The 17,070-nt window shown below is 35.3% G+C and overlaps 1 protein-coding gene across 1 annotated transcript in view; it reads right to left on the bottom strand.

The window, feature by feature from the left end:
- LOC150109432 (uncharacterized) overlaps positions 1–17,070 on the bottom strand; it is a 334,156-nt gene that overhangs the window by 132,180 nt on the left and 184,906 nt on the right. Inside the window, exon 7 of the mRNA XM_090408164.1 lies at positions 14,181–14,280. Coding sequence (XP_090264290.1) covers positions 14,181–14,280 — 100 coding nt within the window. The remainder of the gene's footprint in view (positions 1–14,180; positions 14,281–17,070) is intronic.

A 17,070-nucleotide genomic window follows, 5' to 3' on the forward strand; every position in this document is an offset into this window, starting at 1 on the left:
AGTATAAAAAGTCATCGAAAGCCTGAAATGTGGAAAGGCAGCAGGAGTAGATGATATTTGACTAGAAATGATCAGGTAGGAGATATAAAACTCTTGCAGTGGCTGTGCTGCATCGTTCTGGACAGAAGAATGAATTCCAGATGATTGGAGTAGAGCCCTCATAGTACTCATATATAAAAAGGGAAATAAAACTTAATGTGAGAATTATAGAGGTATTTCCCTGCTGAGTGTTCCTGGCAAGATTTATGCAAGTATACTTGAGAAACGAGTAGAATTCTGGAAGGGAAGCTTGGTGAAGAACAAGCTGAATTCACCAAATAGACGCTGTTAGGATCGCATTTTCACTTTACGACAAATAGTTGAGAAATCATTGGAATATAACAAAGATCTGTATTTAAGTTTTGTAGATCTGCAAAAGGCATATGACAAGGTGCCAAGAGAAAAAGCTATTCAAATTGCCACAGTTATATGGTGTCAATGGGGCATTATATCAAGCAGTACTTAGTCTTTATTTGAGTTGAAAGTCAGTAGTTAGAACTGAAGGAAGTACAGGAAGATGGTATGATGTTAAATCTGGTGTCAGTCAAGGATGTACATTATCCCCTCTGTTATTCATTATCTATATGGATCACATTATGAAGGAAAGCGGTATGAAACCTGCTATCAAAACTGGATATGTTAATGTCAGCGCTTTACTTTATGCAGATGATGTTATACTGCTAAATAAATCCAGTACAAGGCAAGAAGATTCCCTGACTAAATTGAATAATTGTTGTAATAAATTTGGTATGAAAATCAGCAATAACAAGACAAAGATAATGAATATAGGCATAAACATCGAAAATATCAACTGCATCATGAATGGAGAACCTATAGAACAAGTAAAATATTTCAGCTACTTAGTCACAATTTTTATTGAAGATGGTAAATTAAATATGGAAATAGACAATAGAATCAACAAAGATGGTATGGTAGACAGTCAACCGAATAAATTTCTATGGAATAAAAGAGAAATTAGTCAAAACACTAAATTAGCTATATATATATAAGATAGTTTTCAAACCAATTTTACCTTATGGATCTGATAGCTGGGTTAGAAATAAAATACTTGACTAAAGACAACAGATATGAGTCCTGAGAAAGATTAGGGGTGTGAACAGATGGCATCAATGGTGATATCATATTAAAAATTAGGATATTTGGAAACAACTTGACATTGTTAGCATTCAGGAAAGCATTAGTAGAGTTAATCTCAGGTGGTATGCTCACTTAAACAGAATGGGAGAGGTAAGAATAGCAAAACAAGTGTTCTCTGCCAGGTTGGTAGGAAAAAGACCGAGAGGAAGAATCAAGATAATGTGGATTAATACAGTAAAAAGTGCCTTAGAAGACAGAAATATAAAATCGGATAATTTGGGAGTCTTTACAAATAACAGATTGATTTGGAGGAAAATCGTTGATAGGAAGTTAGTAATGATGTAAGTTTTTCATGTAGTACTATCAATAATAATAATAATAATAATAATAATAATAATAATAATAATAATAATAATAATAATAATAATATCCTGCACACCCCTTGAGGATACATATGAAGAATTCGATGATGATGATGATGACTTTTCCCTTATTAGGAATAACAAACTGCCATGTTTTCTTGGGATTATAATCAGCTTATAATGACATACCAGCACTAGAGCTAATTAGGTTACCAGAAAAGAGTGTGCAAATTATGAGGGGAAGAACTAGAGGCCATCCTTGGAAGTTATGTAAGAGCATGGTGAAGAAATATGTGAGGAATATGTGTTTTACATGGAGAATTCTGAGTGAGTAGAACACATCACCAGAACATGTTGTGAACGCAGAGAATGATAAGAATTTTAAGCCTCAATATAATAAATAAATAATAATTTAAAGACTAAGAAGAAACAAAAGGACAATTTCATATTTGATTTAAATCATATAAATTATTATTTTTATTATTATTGTCATCATCATCATCATCAACACCCCTCCATGGAATCAGAAGACTCATTGTGGGAAGTCCCACTCTCCTATGTACAGCTCATCATACCTGGACTTAAATACATTCAATGTCTCTGCACTCACCAATCACATGCAAACAATGTACTCTTCAACCCCTTGCTTATACCCACCATATACAGCTTCCAGAAATGACCTCTCATTCTCCCCATTTCCAGATATACTATGAAAAATATCATTCATTAATCCGATAATTTCCTTGACCAACTTATACATCTTGTTCATGTCTTCCCTCATCCTTCTATCCACTAGCTTCTGTAATTTGCATTCTCTCAATATGTCCTCATATTCCATATTCCAGGGAATAGAACCAACTTATTCAATTTCTCTGAACTCTCTCCAACTTCTCATTATCCTTTTGAAAACTGGTGACCAAATCTGTGCAAAATAATCCATATGTAGTCTGATCAAAGCCTTGTACAATGGAATTAAAACATCCTTACTTCTACACATCAGTGTTCTCCTCATCATTCCCATAATCTGCTATATTGTTCTACAATTTTAGCGAAATATCCACAAAATTTCAAGTCGCTATTTACCATCACCTCCAGATCTCTTATCCCCCACCTCCTCTAAAACATTCCCACCATTCCTATACTCTCTATCCTATCTTTACTTCCCAAATTTTAAAACCTTACACTTTACAACATTAAACTGACATCCCCACAAACTTGCTATTCAAACAGTCTATTTAGGTCCTCTTGCAAATCTACATGTGTTCTACTTCTCATAATGCTCCCCAACTTTGCATCATCTGCAAACAACTGTATATCACCATTTTAAGCCCTTTCCAATGTCATTTACATACAAATTAAATAATTTGTATGTAAATATGGCTCCAAATCAGAATCCCTGGAGAATGCTACTAGTGACTTTCCTCTTCTGGGATATCTCCCCCATACACAACCTGCTGATACCTATCAGACAGCCGTCTCCAACCCAACACACTAATCTACTATCCAACCCATCCGTTCCAATTTAACTACTAGTTTTTCATGCAGCAATCTATCAAAAGCCTTTGCAAAATTTAAATATACTACTGTAATAAGTAAGGAGATTGCTAAAACGCAATCATCCCTTAGCAAACTCATGCTATGCATAAAAGAAAATTCTACTGCTGTCAACTGAGTTCTGAATCCTTGTCCTCACTAACCTCTCCAACAACTTGACCACAACTCCAGACAAGCATATTGGCCTATAATTTGAAGTTGTAGTCTTAACACCCTCGTATGAAAGGGGAACAATTTTGCCATCTTTCCACTCCTTTGGAACCTAGGCAAATCAAAAACTCATGTTAAAAATGTAAGTTAAAGCCATTGATAATTCCCCGGAACATTCCCTCAGGACATGTGGTGATATACCACCAAGTCCCATGCCCTTGTTGACATAAAGTTTACTCAATTCCTCATACACCTCCTGCTCACTCACCATCATTGGTTCTTCCCCCCATTCCCACTGCTCTAAGGTTCTGCATTATGCTACAATCAAAAGGATGGCATACTTTAATGAACTTCTAATTAGACACCTCAACTACAAGGGTGGTCTGAAAAGTTTTTGGTCTAACAATGAAAGAACGAATTTGTAAATGGGTATACAGGTATCCCTTGCTTAACGCGGGATTTGATTAACGTGGCAAAATTATGTGCGCAACCCCCTTGATATACGTAGCAAGAATTTTGATTAACGCACCTTTAACCCTGCGGAGCTTTGAGCTGATCTGACAGATACATGTAAAATGTTTAATATAAATATTCTTACACAATTCAGTGTATAGATTGGAGGTCATGAGTAGCTGTGCATTCATATGTTACGAGTGATATTATTATTATTATTATTATTATTATTATTATGTAACACCTCCAGGGAGTCCAAAGACTCATCGAGGGAGGGCACCTACTCTACAACTCTCCGTCTCAACCACTCCACCAACTGCACCTACCTTCATCTACACCAATGCCATCTACTGCCTACCACTAGTATTTTCACAGACAATGCAAACATCCATACCCAGGGTGGGATTCGAACCTGCAGCCTTTTGGCTAGAGAGCAGATATGCTAACCACTTGCTGTCAGTTTGGTTTAACACATGTTATGTAAAGGTTTGTGATATTTGACAGTAAATTGTATCTGAGAGATACCGCAACCTTCGATGTCAGTATAGCATGGTTTAACTGTATGGTAAAACTGTTAAACTCTGCCCCACAAAAACCAACTATTTGGCTTTGGTACGTGGATGATGTGTTCGCTATTTGGCCACATGGCTCAGATATACTCCACTCCTTCCTAACACACTTAAACAACCAACACCCCCCAGAGTCCAGTTCACCTTAGAAAAAGAGAAAAACAACACCCTCTCCTTCCTAGACACTCTAATCACTTGCCAGCCTGATGGATCTTTGGTTTTCTCTGCTTATAGAAAACCCACCCATACATGCAGATACATTCACCAGCAATCCCCCCCCCCCCCCTCACAACAATATGGGGTTATAAAAACACTATTCAACAGGGCAAAATTAATCTGCTCAGATCACAATGCCCTAACCACTGAACTAAATCACATCCTCAACACTTTCTTAGCCAATGGCTACAACCCCCAAAAAATCAAAAAAATACTAAAATCAGTAAATCACAACCCCCCCCCCCCCCTCCACAATAAAGATTACACTAAATCTATCAATATCCTCTACATCTGGGGCACCTTGGAGAAAATAACTAATATCCTCAAAAAATATGACCTGACTTCGTGTTATAGACCATATAAAAAGTTGGCATCCCTTATCCGCTCTACCAAAGACCAAACTCCCCTTAGACCTTCCTGGTGTATACCAGGTCCCTTGCAGCCGTAAACTGTCCTACTTTGGCCAAACAGGCAGGACAACGAATATCAGGATTTCAGAACACAAAGACTACATCCAGTTTCACCAGTACAGCCACTCTGGGTTGGCAGACCATGCCTTAGATACCCGCCACAGAATTCATTGGAAGAAAACTAAAATAATACACCGCAGCAAGTTCAAGTACGAAAGATTATTCATGGAATCATCAGCAGCTCTAAAAAACGTTCCAAACCTCAACAAATTTGGGTGCATGAAACTACCCCAAATTTGGGAAGCATACATTATGAGAACTTCAGCCCAATGGTCAAGGCAACCCAATTAGCCCGCTAGGGGGCACCATTAGAACTTTAGGAACAATTTTAGTTTCTTGCCTTCTTCCTCATTTGCTTTTGTTAGTCCCTGCTTGCACATACCATATTTGTATGTTCCTGAAGATGGCAACGTGACGCTGCTGAAATATTGAAGGTATTCATTAAAGTTTGCTTTAATTAATATCCGTTATATGCGTTGTTAATTCCTTAAGCTAATTACCAGTAATAGTATGGTTTAGTTTTTTTTTTTTTAATTCTTTGTTCAATAATTTCTAGATTGTAACTGAAAATAAATAAACTATCATGTATTACTGAAATAGAGAGCCAATGGCTTATTTATCATACGTGTTCTCTAGGAGATGTGCTTTACATTATGGAAAATACTAAGGAAAGTGATCTGGAGCTTACTCCACCTTTACTACGAGTTGCCCATAAGGTTGCTTATGCTTGCATCCGCCAAAACTTTTAGTTTCTATATATTCAGCATGAAACTCTTTTAGTTTCTATATTCAGCTGTGAAATAATGTTGGATTCAATATCCACTTAATTTGTATCATTATGTATTATATTTGCAGTGTTTTTTCTTTATGTTTTATTGCTTGTTTCCCCGAGGTCCAGAGAGTCATTTTGCTTGTTTTCATAGAATTTATGCCGTTAAGAAAAAAACTAAAACTGTTCATATGACTCTTCAAAACTTCTTTTGATAATAAAATTGCAGTAAATAATGTAGGTAGAAGCATTTATTAAACATTTACTTTGCATTCATTTTTTATCTTTCCTAAAAGAGTACCATATAAAACGAATTATTAATACAGTAATCTATCATGGACGAATTGTAATTTTTACCATTGATTATTAGATTTAATTAATGTGATTTTGATATATGTGGTAACATCGAGGGATTAATTAACCACGTTAATCGAGGGATACCTGTACTTTTTTTTATTGAGCAGTTAAGTACATTACTAATAGTTAAATACAGAATCCAAGGATGGCAAATCTTTCTAAGAACGCGTGCCAAAATTGGCTAAATCTTTCAAAAATTACCCTCATATGCTCCTCAGAATTTTGTACAGTATATGTCGTCATTTTCCTCATACATGTTTTACTTGACAAAAATATAACAAAAAGAAAATAATGAAATAAAAGGCATTATACATTTATTCCAGTGATCCTCCAGTGCCATTATCCTGTCCCTGTAGCGGTTCTCAGTAAGATCTGCAAATCCCCCTCTACAGCTGCAATCACCTCTTGATTCGAAGAAAAACGCTAGCCAGTGAGGAAGAGTTTTAGTTTTGGGAAGAGACAGAAGTCAGAGGGAGTCAAATCTGGGGAATAGTGCAGATGTTCCAACAATTCATAGTGCAATCCCTTAATCTTCCCATTGCCAAAACACCTCTGTGGGCAGGTGCATTGTCCTGATGAAAGATGGTTTTTTCTTCTACAAAGAGAGTCTTTTCTCATGAATTTTTTTCATCTAGTCTGGTTAAAAGATTGGAATAATATTCCCCAGTTATTGTTTTACCCCTTTTCAAGATAATTAATAAACAAAATGCATCCCACCGATGCCATGACCTTTCCTGCTGATGGAACCGACTTTGTCTTCTTTGGTGCTGAACAACTGGCTTCTGTCCACTGTTTTGACTGCTGTTTGGATTCTGGTGTGTAATGGTGAATCCAAGTCTCATCCATAGTAATATGGATGATGCTCCAAGCACTTTCAGAGATTTTCATGCGAGTGCATTTTTGATCTGCTGTGAGCAAGGGCGGCACCCATTTTGCACAACACTTTTTCATTTGCAATTCTTCATGCAAAATATATCCTACACGTTCTTTTGAAATGCCTATAACCTCAGCAATTTCACACACTTTGACTCACCGGTCATCCAATACCATATCGTGCACTTGATCAATGATTACTGGCATTGTTACACTTTTTGGACATCCTTCATGTGGATTATCTTCAAGGCTGGTATGGCCGCGTTTAAAACTCAGCAGCCCATTTCTTAATTGTCAAAAATGAAGGAGAAGAGTTCCCATAAACTTTTATGAACTTCGAATGAATTTCTTTTGGTGTTAAACCTTCTTTTACAAAGAATTTTATAACCACATGATACTGAATTTTATCCATTTCAAGGGATACAGAGAACACTTTTGCTTCAGACAGCTGTATAAAAAAACTACTTGATAGAATGACTTGCAGTTTTACATGGATGCTTATGACAGATGTACCAGCTTAGGAAAAAAATTGTGCTGATAGTGTTGCCATCTATGGTCGAGACTGAGAATCATTCCCCAACATCATGCTTTCATAATCATTCCTCCTTCTACTGGCCACATAGTGAAAAAAAACTCTCTAGGATTTCTTTTAGTGTCTGTTGCTAACTGCTGCTCATACTGTACTTTTGCTACCCTTATTAAGTGAGTCACATTCCTTGCTTGCTCTTTGTACTCCTCATGTAACTGATTATCTCTACTCTTCCTGTGCTGCTTCCACAATGCCTTTTTTTTTTCTTCCAGATTACACACTTCACCTCTTCAGTTATCCATCTTACACATACCTTATGTCTCCTGACCTCTGGAATACACTGTCATAGCCTCTGCCAGATACTCTCTGAGTAGAGACCAAGCACTACTGATTTCCTTCATATGCAATTCCTCATTCCATAATATCATTGCAATCTGCCTCCTGAGCTTGCCATAATCACCTGCCCTATAGTTCCACATATAAGAGATGATAAGATATCTCACAAAAGTCCTGATATGGCTGGCCACCACCCAGGTGATCACTTCATGGTCACTTTCACCAACTGGATGAAGATGTGACACTTCATTTACAACCATATCTTCTGATGAGATAATCAAATCTAAGACCTTCGATCCATATGTGGCCTTTATTATGTACTTAAAGGTAGTTATCCCTTAAAAACTCAAAAAATTCTTTCTCTTTGGTTTCTGATGCTGTCTCTTCATTCCAGTCTATATTACCATAATTGAAATTGCCCATAATGATCACCCTTTTCTTATTAGTCAGACCAATTTGTCTAAACATTTCCTTCTCACTGCCTTCCACATTACCAGATCTATAGCAACACCCTACTAAACATTTCATCCTGCCCATCCCTACTTCACACCATACTGCTTCAAAACCACTGTCAGTATTTGCTCCTTGCATCTCGACCCTAAATGGGCACTACTCCTCTGCTATCATTAATAACACTCCTCCTCCCTTTTCTTTGTCTGTCTTCACAAAAGCCTACATATCCCTCCATCTCTATTCCTGTCAGAATGTCATCCTTGTTCAACCATGTCTCACTTATACCAACAATTTTTTAATGAACTCTATCAATGCACAATTTCGTTCCCATTGTTTTGAATACTTCTATCATTTGTAAACATACACACTAACTCATTTCTGTTTCTATAACAAGTCCCATTAACCTCACTTCTTGGATATAACTCCTCCACACTCCACCCTGTTCATTCCTGTCTATCATCACTGATATTGCACCCCCTCCCCCAGATGAAAAATCACCCATAATCCTTGGCTATCTTTATCCATTTTTTGAGTACTCATACATCTACTCCTGAAACCATCATCTACACTTTTCATGCAGTGTCCCCCCCCCACCCTGTCCACCCTGACTTCCCTGTCCACTCTGTTTTCCTTCTAACTCATCTCACACATTCACAAAATGAACTCCTTTCTCCTCACACACCTCTGCTCGTATACCATTCATAATCTTCACTCACTTTCTCAACTCATAATTATCATACTTGGAAACACGCTGACTACCTTACCTACCACACTGTTATCTTTCACTCTCCTTAACAGTCTTATGACATCTCCCTGCCAACTCTTTTGCTAATGTACCTCCTCTTATCCTATACTTCAACCACCCTATTCAATCTACTTCCCAGAAAACAGACCTTGTGCACCGTTTCACTCACCACACCTCTTATCATCAAATCTCCATACATTGCCAATCTCGAATCATTCAATATTCCTGGAGTATTTAAAGTAGAAGTCGTAAAGAAATGTAAAAGTTTGGAGAAGACAGGAAGAGAATTAAAAGAACTGTGGGAAGAAACAAAATGTAGTCATAGAAACAGCAAGGAATACTCTTAATAAAGCAACAAGAAAGAAAGATTGTAAATGGTTGTCAGAAGAAGCTATTCAAATAGCAGAGGAAAGAAGAAAAATGAAACTTCATAGAAACAAACAAAGGATTAGACATGGTGCAGATTTCCAGAGACGGATTAGGAAATATAATGAAAAACATCTAAACTAAAGGTGCAAAGTAATTGAAGAAAGCAACATTATGGGTAGAACAACACATCTGTTTAGAAAGATAAGTAATGTTACAGGGAAGTTTATCCCTAGATTAGGAGTTATAAAATGTAATTTGGGGAAATGTCTGATGGAAGAAGAAGCAGTGAAAATAAGAAGGAAAGAGTATGTAAAGGATTTGAACAAGAAAGATAATGATATTGAAGGAGAATTTGAAAGAAGAGAATTTGTTGAAGAACCCATATTAATGAAAAGTGAAGTGATATCAGCAATAGAATAGCTGCCAAAATGAAAAGCTCCTGGAGCTGATGGAGTGTCAGTGGAATTATTGAGAATGGCTAGGGATGAAGTAGTGAATTTGTCAACAGGTTTGGAAGAAAATATACTTGCCTAGAAATTGGAAAACATCATTATGCATCCCAATTCCAAAAAAATCAAATGCCAGAGATTGTGAGAATTATAGAACCATCGCTTTAATTTCATATGCAAGTAAAGTTATGCCGAAAGTGATCCAACAAAGGCTGGAGCAATATGTGAATAAAAAAATGCCACAAGAACAAGCAGGCTTTAAGAGAATTAGAGAAACTAGAGACCAAATATCAAACACGAGATGGATTATGAAAAGAACAAGAGAATTTCAGAAGGAAGTATTCATCTGTTTTATTGATTATAAGAAAGCTTTTGATTGGGTTGATCACAACAGACTGTGGATTGCAATGAGATCAATGGAATACCTGAGCATCTAATTCTCTTGATAAAAGAGCTGTATGACAACCAAGAAGTTTCAGTAAAAATATTCTTTGGAGAAACAGACAGTGCGAGTTAAAAAGGGGTTGCTGCAGGGTTGTATACTGTCACCCTATCTTTTTAATATATATAGCCAATATATTATGGGAATGGCTAACTTAGAGAAAGATCCAGCTTCAATTAAGATTAGTGGCAGAAAAATAAATAATTGAGATATGCAGATAATACAACCTTCATAGCAGAAACTAAGGAATATCTGGAGCAGTTATTCTGTTAGTTAAGAGGGAAAGTAACAAAACTGGGCTTAATTTAAACATCAGCAAAACAAAAGTAATGGCTTCTGGTAATTTATAATAGAGGGAGATAAAATAGAAATTATTCAAAGTTATGACTACTGGGGGTCTAGAATCAGAAATGATGGTAAATGTGAAGATGAAATTAAAAGTAAGATAGTCATGGGAAAAAAGGCTAACATAGCCTTTTTTCAGGTTTAACATAAACCTGACAAAAATTATGAAAGATAGAGGTGTGAGTAATGCAATGAAAGTTAGAATTTCCAAAGCAATGGTATTCCAGTAGTGATGAATGGATGTGAAAGCTGGATTATTAAGAAGAAAGAGAGAAAGCAAATTGATTCGTTTGAATTATGGGTGTGGGGAGACTATTAATTATCCCTTATCAAAAATGACCAATAAGAAGGTTTTAGAAAGTATAAAGACAGATTGCTCCCTGGAGGCGATGATTGCTAAACAGAAGTTGGTGTACTTATTATTATTATTATTATTATTATTATTATTATTATTACGTGACATCTCCAAGGAGTCTAAAGACTCATCAAGGGAGGGCACATACTCTACAACTCTCCATCGTCACAACTCAATCCACCAACTAAAGTGAGCTGACTGCATCATCTACACTAACGCATCTACTGCCTACTACACCACCAGTATTTTCACAGACAATCACAAACATCCATATGCATGGCAGGATTCGAACCCACAGACTCTTGGCTGGAAAGTGGATATGCTAACCACTCAGCCAACCAGGCCAGCAATATTATGAAAGCAGATGAATCATTGAAAATGGCAGTTATGTTGGGGAAGATTGAGGGAATGAGAAGAGGAAGACTGCAAAAGAGTTAGATGGACAACACAAAAGAACTTACAATTGTTGAGGAAAGGACAAAAGGCTGAGTGGAATGGAGAGCCTTTGTTCACAAGATCACCAAGAGTTGAAAAATAACTGCATGGCACATAACACAACATAATAAATATATTATCAGTTGAATGAAACTTCCATGATGATAATAATAATAATAATTATTATTATTATCATGTCTTCCATGATAATTATCATTATTATTAATAATATTATAATAATAATAATAATATTATTGTTATTATTAAACCTGTATTAGTAATAAGATTAAGATTAAGAATAAGAATAAAATAAGATTAGTAATAATAATGTTAATTATTATTATTATTATTATTATCATGTCTTCCATGGAGTCAGCAAACTCATCATGGAAGTTTCATTAGAATTGCGTTTTGGTGGTATAATAATAATAATAATAATAATAATTATTATTATTATTATTATTATTATTATTATTATTATTATTATTATTATTATTAAAGCTGCATTAGTAATAAGAGTAAGAATAAGAATAAAATAAGATTAGTAATAATAATATTAATTATTATTATTATTATTATTATTATTATTATGATACCACCAAAACGCAATTCTAATCAACGGCACCAAAACACAGATGTTGATAATACACAACCCAAGAATCATATGCCCTGCATCACTATCGATACATTGCCACACATACCGCTGCATTAACAACAAAAATACCTGCCAATGTTCCGAAATCAAACCTGTAACACACGCAAAATACCTCGGTCTCTATATAGATTCCCACCTTAAATGGACAAACCATATAGAATACCTACACACCAAACTCCGGATCATCGCAGCAAAACTCTTCCAAGTTAAAAACATTATTCCACCCAACATAAAAAAACTCCTATATCATGGTATCTGCGAATCCCTACTCAGATACGGAATAACAGTCTATGCAAATACATCAAACAGCCACCTAACAAAATTAGAAACACTGCACAGGAAAATCGTGTCAACATGATCTGGACACCTTACACGCAACAACCAATATCCAACAAGCACATGGTGATACACAGAATTCTGAGCATTAAAAACCTGAAACACTACATGACATTAACAAGGAATTACTTCAACATCACCTATCGAAACAACAGAGACACATATCGTATAACACGACCTACAACAACTCTCTACATCCCCACACCCTTCAACAACTCATACGGTTCTTTTGTGAGATCACATCAGATATCCACGCAACTCAACAACCTACCAAGAAAGTTAAAACATGTAGATAACTACAGAACATTAAAAAACAAACTCTGGAAAATATACTAACAAAGTTAAGAAACCATTAACACTAATATACACATCATAAATCACTAGCATCCAATGCCGACATCCCATACATAAACAGTAGCAACAACACAAATAGTGAAGGCTAAATCCCACTCTCTTCATAAAAGCTAAACTAAGCTTCGAAGTAGGTGGGATTAACTTGCCTCACTCATCTACAAGTAATCCTTATAAGCAAATGCAGAAATTTGTATGTATAATCACTCTTTCTCAAACTTTAAAAAATAATAATAATAAATAAAATAAAAAAATAAATAAATTATACAAAAAATTCTGTATAATCTTCATTGTTAATATTAGAAGAACATGTGTTGTAAATACATAATATAAAGGCAAAAAAGTATCATTAAAAATTTTAATTGAAATCCAATGTAGGAATTGCAGCACTTTGTGCTGAACTCTGTAAAATTATAAGGTGCAATGTCACACAAGATGTTTATTGTATGTATAAATATTTTAGCAATCACTAAAATATATCATCAAACTTTCTAATGGGAACAACAGGAAAAATTCAGCTGCTCGAGCAGTAAACATTCCACAAGTGCATAAAAAACAAATTAATTCATTAACAAAATGATCAGATTTTTTTTAATGAGACACTAAAAGAAATCAACATTTTAAAATGTCAATTATTTATTCACTTTGTCATCCAGATTTATCAACTTTATCACACATGATATGCTGCACAACAGGTAATACAAAGACAGTTGTATTTCTTATAACAGTAGTTTACAGAGAATGGGTAGAACTTGTAAACTGTGGGAGTGTCAAAAAATTTAAGTTGCAGCATATGAGTTTGGATACTAGGTTAGTGGATTATATGGGTAACTGACTTTCTGAAATATATCCAAGAGATGTATATAGAGAAGCAGTATCAAGGAGTAAGAAGGTTACAAGTGGAGTTCCACAGGGTTCAGTACTGGGACTATTACAGTGCAATCCTTATGTCAATGATATTGTCACTGTACAGTTCAGTCATGTGCAGACAATGTGATGATTAGGAAGGTTGTTAGTAATAATGCTGATATTTTGGCTCTTGAAGGTGAGCAAATGAATTGGGATTTCAGTTTAATGCAGCTAAATGTAAGGTTTTGAAATTTGGGATCCACAGATGAGATGCTTCATACACACTTGGTTGAACTATGCTGGAAGGAGTGGAAGAAGCAAGAGATCTTGGAATGATTGTAGATAGAAATCTCAATAGAGGACATATCACAAAGGTTGTGAAGACAACCCAGAGAAGTGGTACAATATTGAAGAGAACGCTGACCAGCAGAGATAAAAGGGTGGTGATTCCATTGGTGATTACCTGAACAATCTTCAATGAATGCTGATGACAAAAATTTACATTTTCGAATTTTTTTCTGACAGACTTATAAGTTGGATTTTTGTAACCAAACATTTGCACAAAAGTATTATAGTGCAGTATGTTCCATAATTAAAAATTCCTGTCAAAAATATACATACCACTTCTTCTGTATGGTGCCGAAGTGTATAGTAACATTCCCCAGTTTCTGAATTCCAAAGCTTACATGTTTTATCAAATGAACCAGTTGCTATTTTATTCCTAGAAATCATAACATTTTTTAAAATCTTACTGGACCATATTCACGTAAAAGAGTTTGTGATAAAAATAGTATACTAAATAATATAAGTATTATGGAAATCATTATAGCGTGAAAAGAACTGAATCTGAATTTTCAGATTATTTTTCTCTTGTTCAATTGACACTAAAAACAAATTCTAAAATTCTTCCTAATTGCAAAGTCTCAGACTCTCAAATTTAAATATTTAAAATCAGACTGAAGTCATCACTGGAAATGTCGATGAAAAAGTTTTTTTTAAAAAAACTTTTTTTTTAAAACTTTTTTTTTTTTTAAATTAATCAAATCAAGCATTCTTTGATCATTACCACACTATATTTGATAATTGTTTCATTAAATGCAGAAAATGTGTGGTAATGATCAAAGAATGCTAAATGTTTTTCTCATATCTCAAATCTGATTTTTTTTTTTTTTTTTTATGTGAATCCACCCTTTCATGGGTTGGATTCATATAAAAAAAAAGAGATTTGAGATACGAGAAAAGCATTTAGCAGTCTTTGATCATTACCACACAAATTAGCCTGTAGTACATTAGTATCACTGCAGTGGATGAGCTAAAGTTTAGATAATCTAGAACTTTCTCTTTTCAAGTCACTTCAGATATCCATAAGCAGGTTAGCAGTCTCAGACTGGCTGCTCCTTTTATCGATGGTTTGTAACTGGCTGTTAGTCTATAATAATAAACCTTTGACTTCAATGGCTGTTAGTCTGGATATGGCATTCTGGATGGTCTGTTGCTTTCTTGTTGTTTTAGTGTTGAAACTTTTCTATTAATTTTTCTTTGTTCTTAAGTAACATGTGCTTTACCGAGTTATCTGAAATCCTCTCTACAAGTAAAGTTAGAAGCAACCAACCACCAACAGATCACAGCCAAGTGATCAACAAATCCAGCAGCAACCTTAATGCCAGGGAACTCTCACTTCTGGAGAAAGACCTGAACTATGCCATTGCACCAAGGTCAGTTAACAAATTAGATTTTATTTATCACATTGAAAGAGGTCTAAAATCCCTCCCCTCCAATTTAGTCAAAAATACGAATGAAAACATCATGCATATTAAATTCTAATAAACAACTAAGTTGCAACCTAACCAGAACAGTAAAATTGGCACTTAAATCGCTAAAAAATAACCCAGACATCATGATTACAAAAGCAGATAAAGGTAATGCTATCGTTGTCCATGATCAGACAGCATACCTGCATAAAATGAACCTATTGGTATCCACCCACAACACATACCAAATACAACCCTACAAACCGCATCAAAAAGAAAACAACAGAATTAATCAAATCAGTGATCACATGGCCACAGGAAACATCCAAAAACCTTATACCACATTATACCTATGCTCCCAAAACTTTAGGCCTGCCAAAAATACACAAAACAAACATGCCACTATGACCAATAGTTGAGGGAATTGACAGCCCTAATTATCACTTAGCCAAGAAATTAGCTACCACACTCAAGGAGTTGTTAGGTCATTCCCCCTTTTACATAAAAAATACACAACACTTCATAAATAAGATTAGAAACATCACACTCAACATCAAAGATTTATTAGTCAGCTTTGATATAACTGCCCCTTTTCACTAATGTATCAATCAATGATACTATTCTTCTCTGACAAACATATTTCAGCCCGATATCATGGCCCTCTTTGCCCACATACTCCATTCCAAGTATTTTGTGTGGCAAAATAATTTTTACCTACAAAAAGAAGGTATGGCCATGGGCTCACCCCCCCCCTCAATACCCAACTTTTACATGGAAGACTTCGAGCAACGAGCTCTAGATTTTGCCAGCCTAAAACCCAAAGTCTGACTCGGGTATGTTGATATTTTTGCCATTCGGCCCTATGGCCACGAAACATTAAATACATTCCTAAGCCACTTGAACAAACAACACAAATGTATCCAATTCACCATGGAAATCGAAAACAGCAAATCTCTTCCTTTTCTAGACACACTCGTCACACGTCTTCCCTCAGGCTGCCTCTCCTTCACTGTTTAACGCAAACCTACACATACATAAAAATTCATATCACCACCCAAAACAAAAAATAGGAATTATCAGCACCCTCAAACACAGAGCCATAACAATTTGCTCCAATGAGCAAGCTCTGAACCAAGAATTTGAAATCATTAACCAAACATTTGTAAAAAAATAGCTACAATAAAAAAACAGTTCACAAGATCCTCCATAAAAATATCATTAAAAGCAAAACAATAAAAAAAAAGAATGCCATAGCCATGCTCTAGATTAGGGTCATTTCAGAAAAAAAATAGATAGAACACTACTTAAATACAACATCAAGACAACCTTCAAACCCTTGGCAAAATTAAGAAATTTACTTAGCTTCTCCAAAAATCCTCTTCTATACCTTGCCCACCCAGGGATTTACGAAATTCAATGTACCTGTAACCTACCTTACATAGGGGGGAAGCAGGATGCACCATCCCAATCAGAAAAGATGAACACAAATCCCACATTAAATTCCTCCACTATGGTAAAACAGGCCTATCAGACCACATACTACAAACATGCCAAAAATCATCCAAATTTGAACAAAAATTATGGATTAATTATTCTAAGAATGTGGAAGACCCATCTTCTACACATATAGCAACCAGGACAACCCCAGACAGAAGAAATTCTCAATACGAAAGGACTGTAGAAATTGTTTAATGTAGTTCCATTTTTTTTCTCACCATAAGTCTGGTCTGGCTAGAATAAATGATTAACAAACATTTAGA

This window comes from Typopeltis vanoorti, chromosome 2 (assembly GCF_054136105.1).
Source record: "Typopeltis vanoorti isolate ZY-2024b chromosome 2, IOZ_Tvanoo_1.0, whole genome shotgun sequence".
Classification (NCBI taxonomy): Eukaryota; Metazoa; Arthropoda; class Arachnida; order Uropygi; family Thelyphonidae; genus Typopeltis; species Typopeltis vanoorti.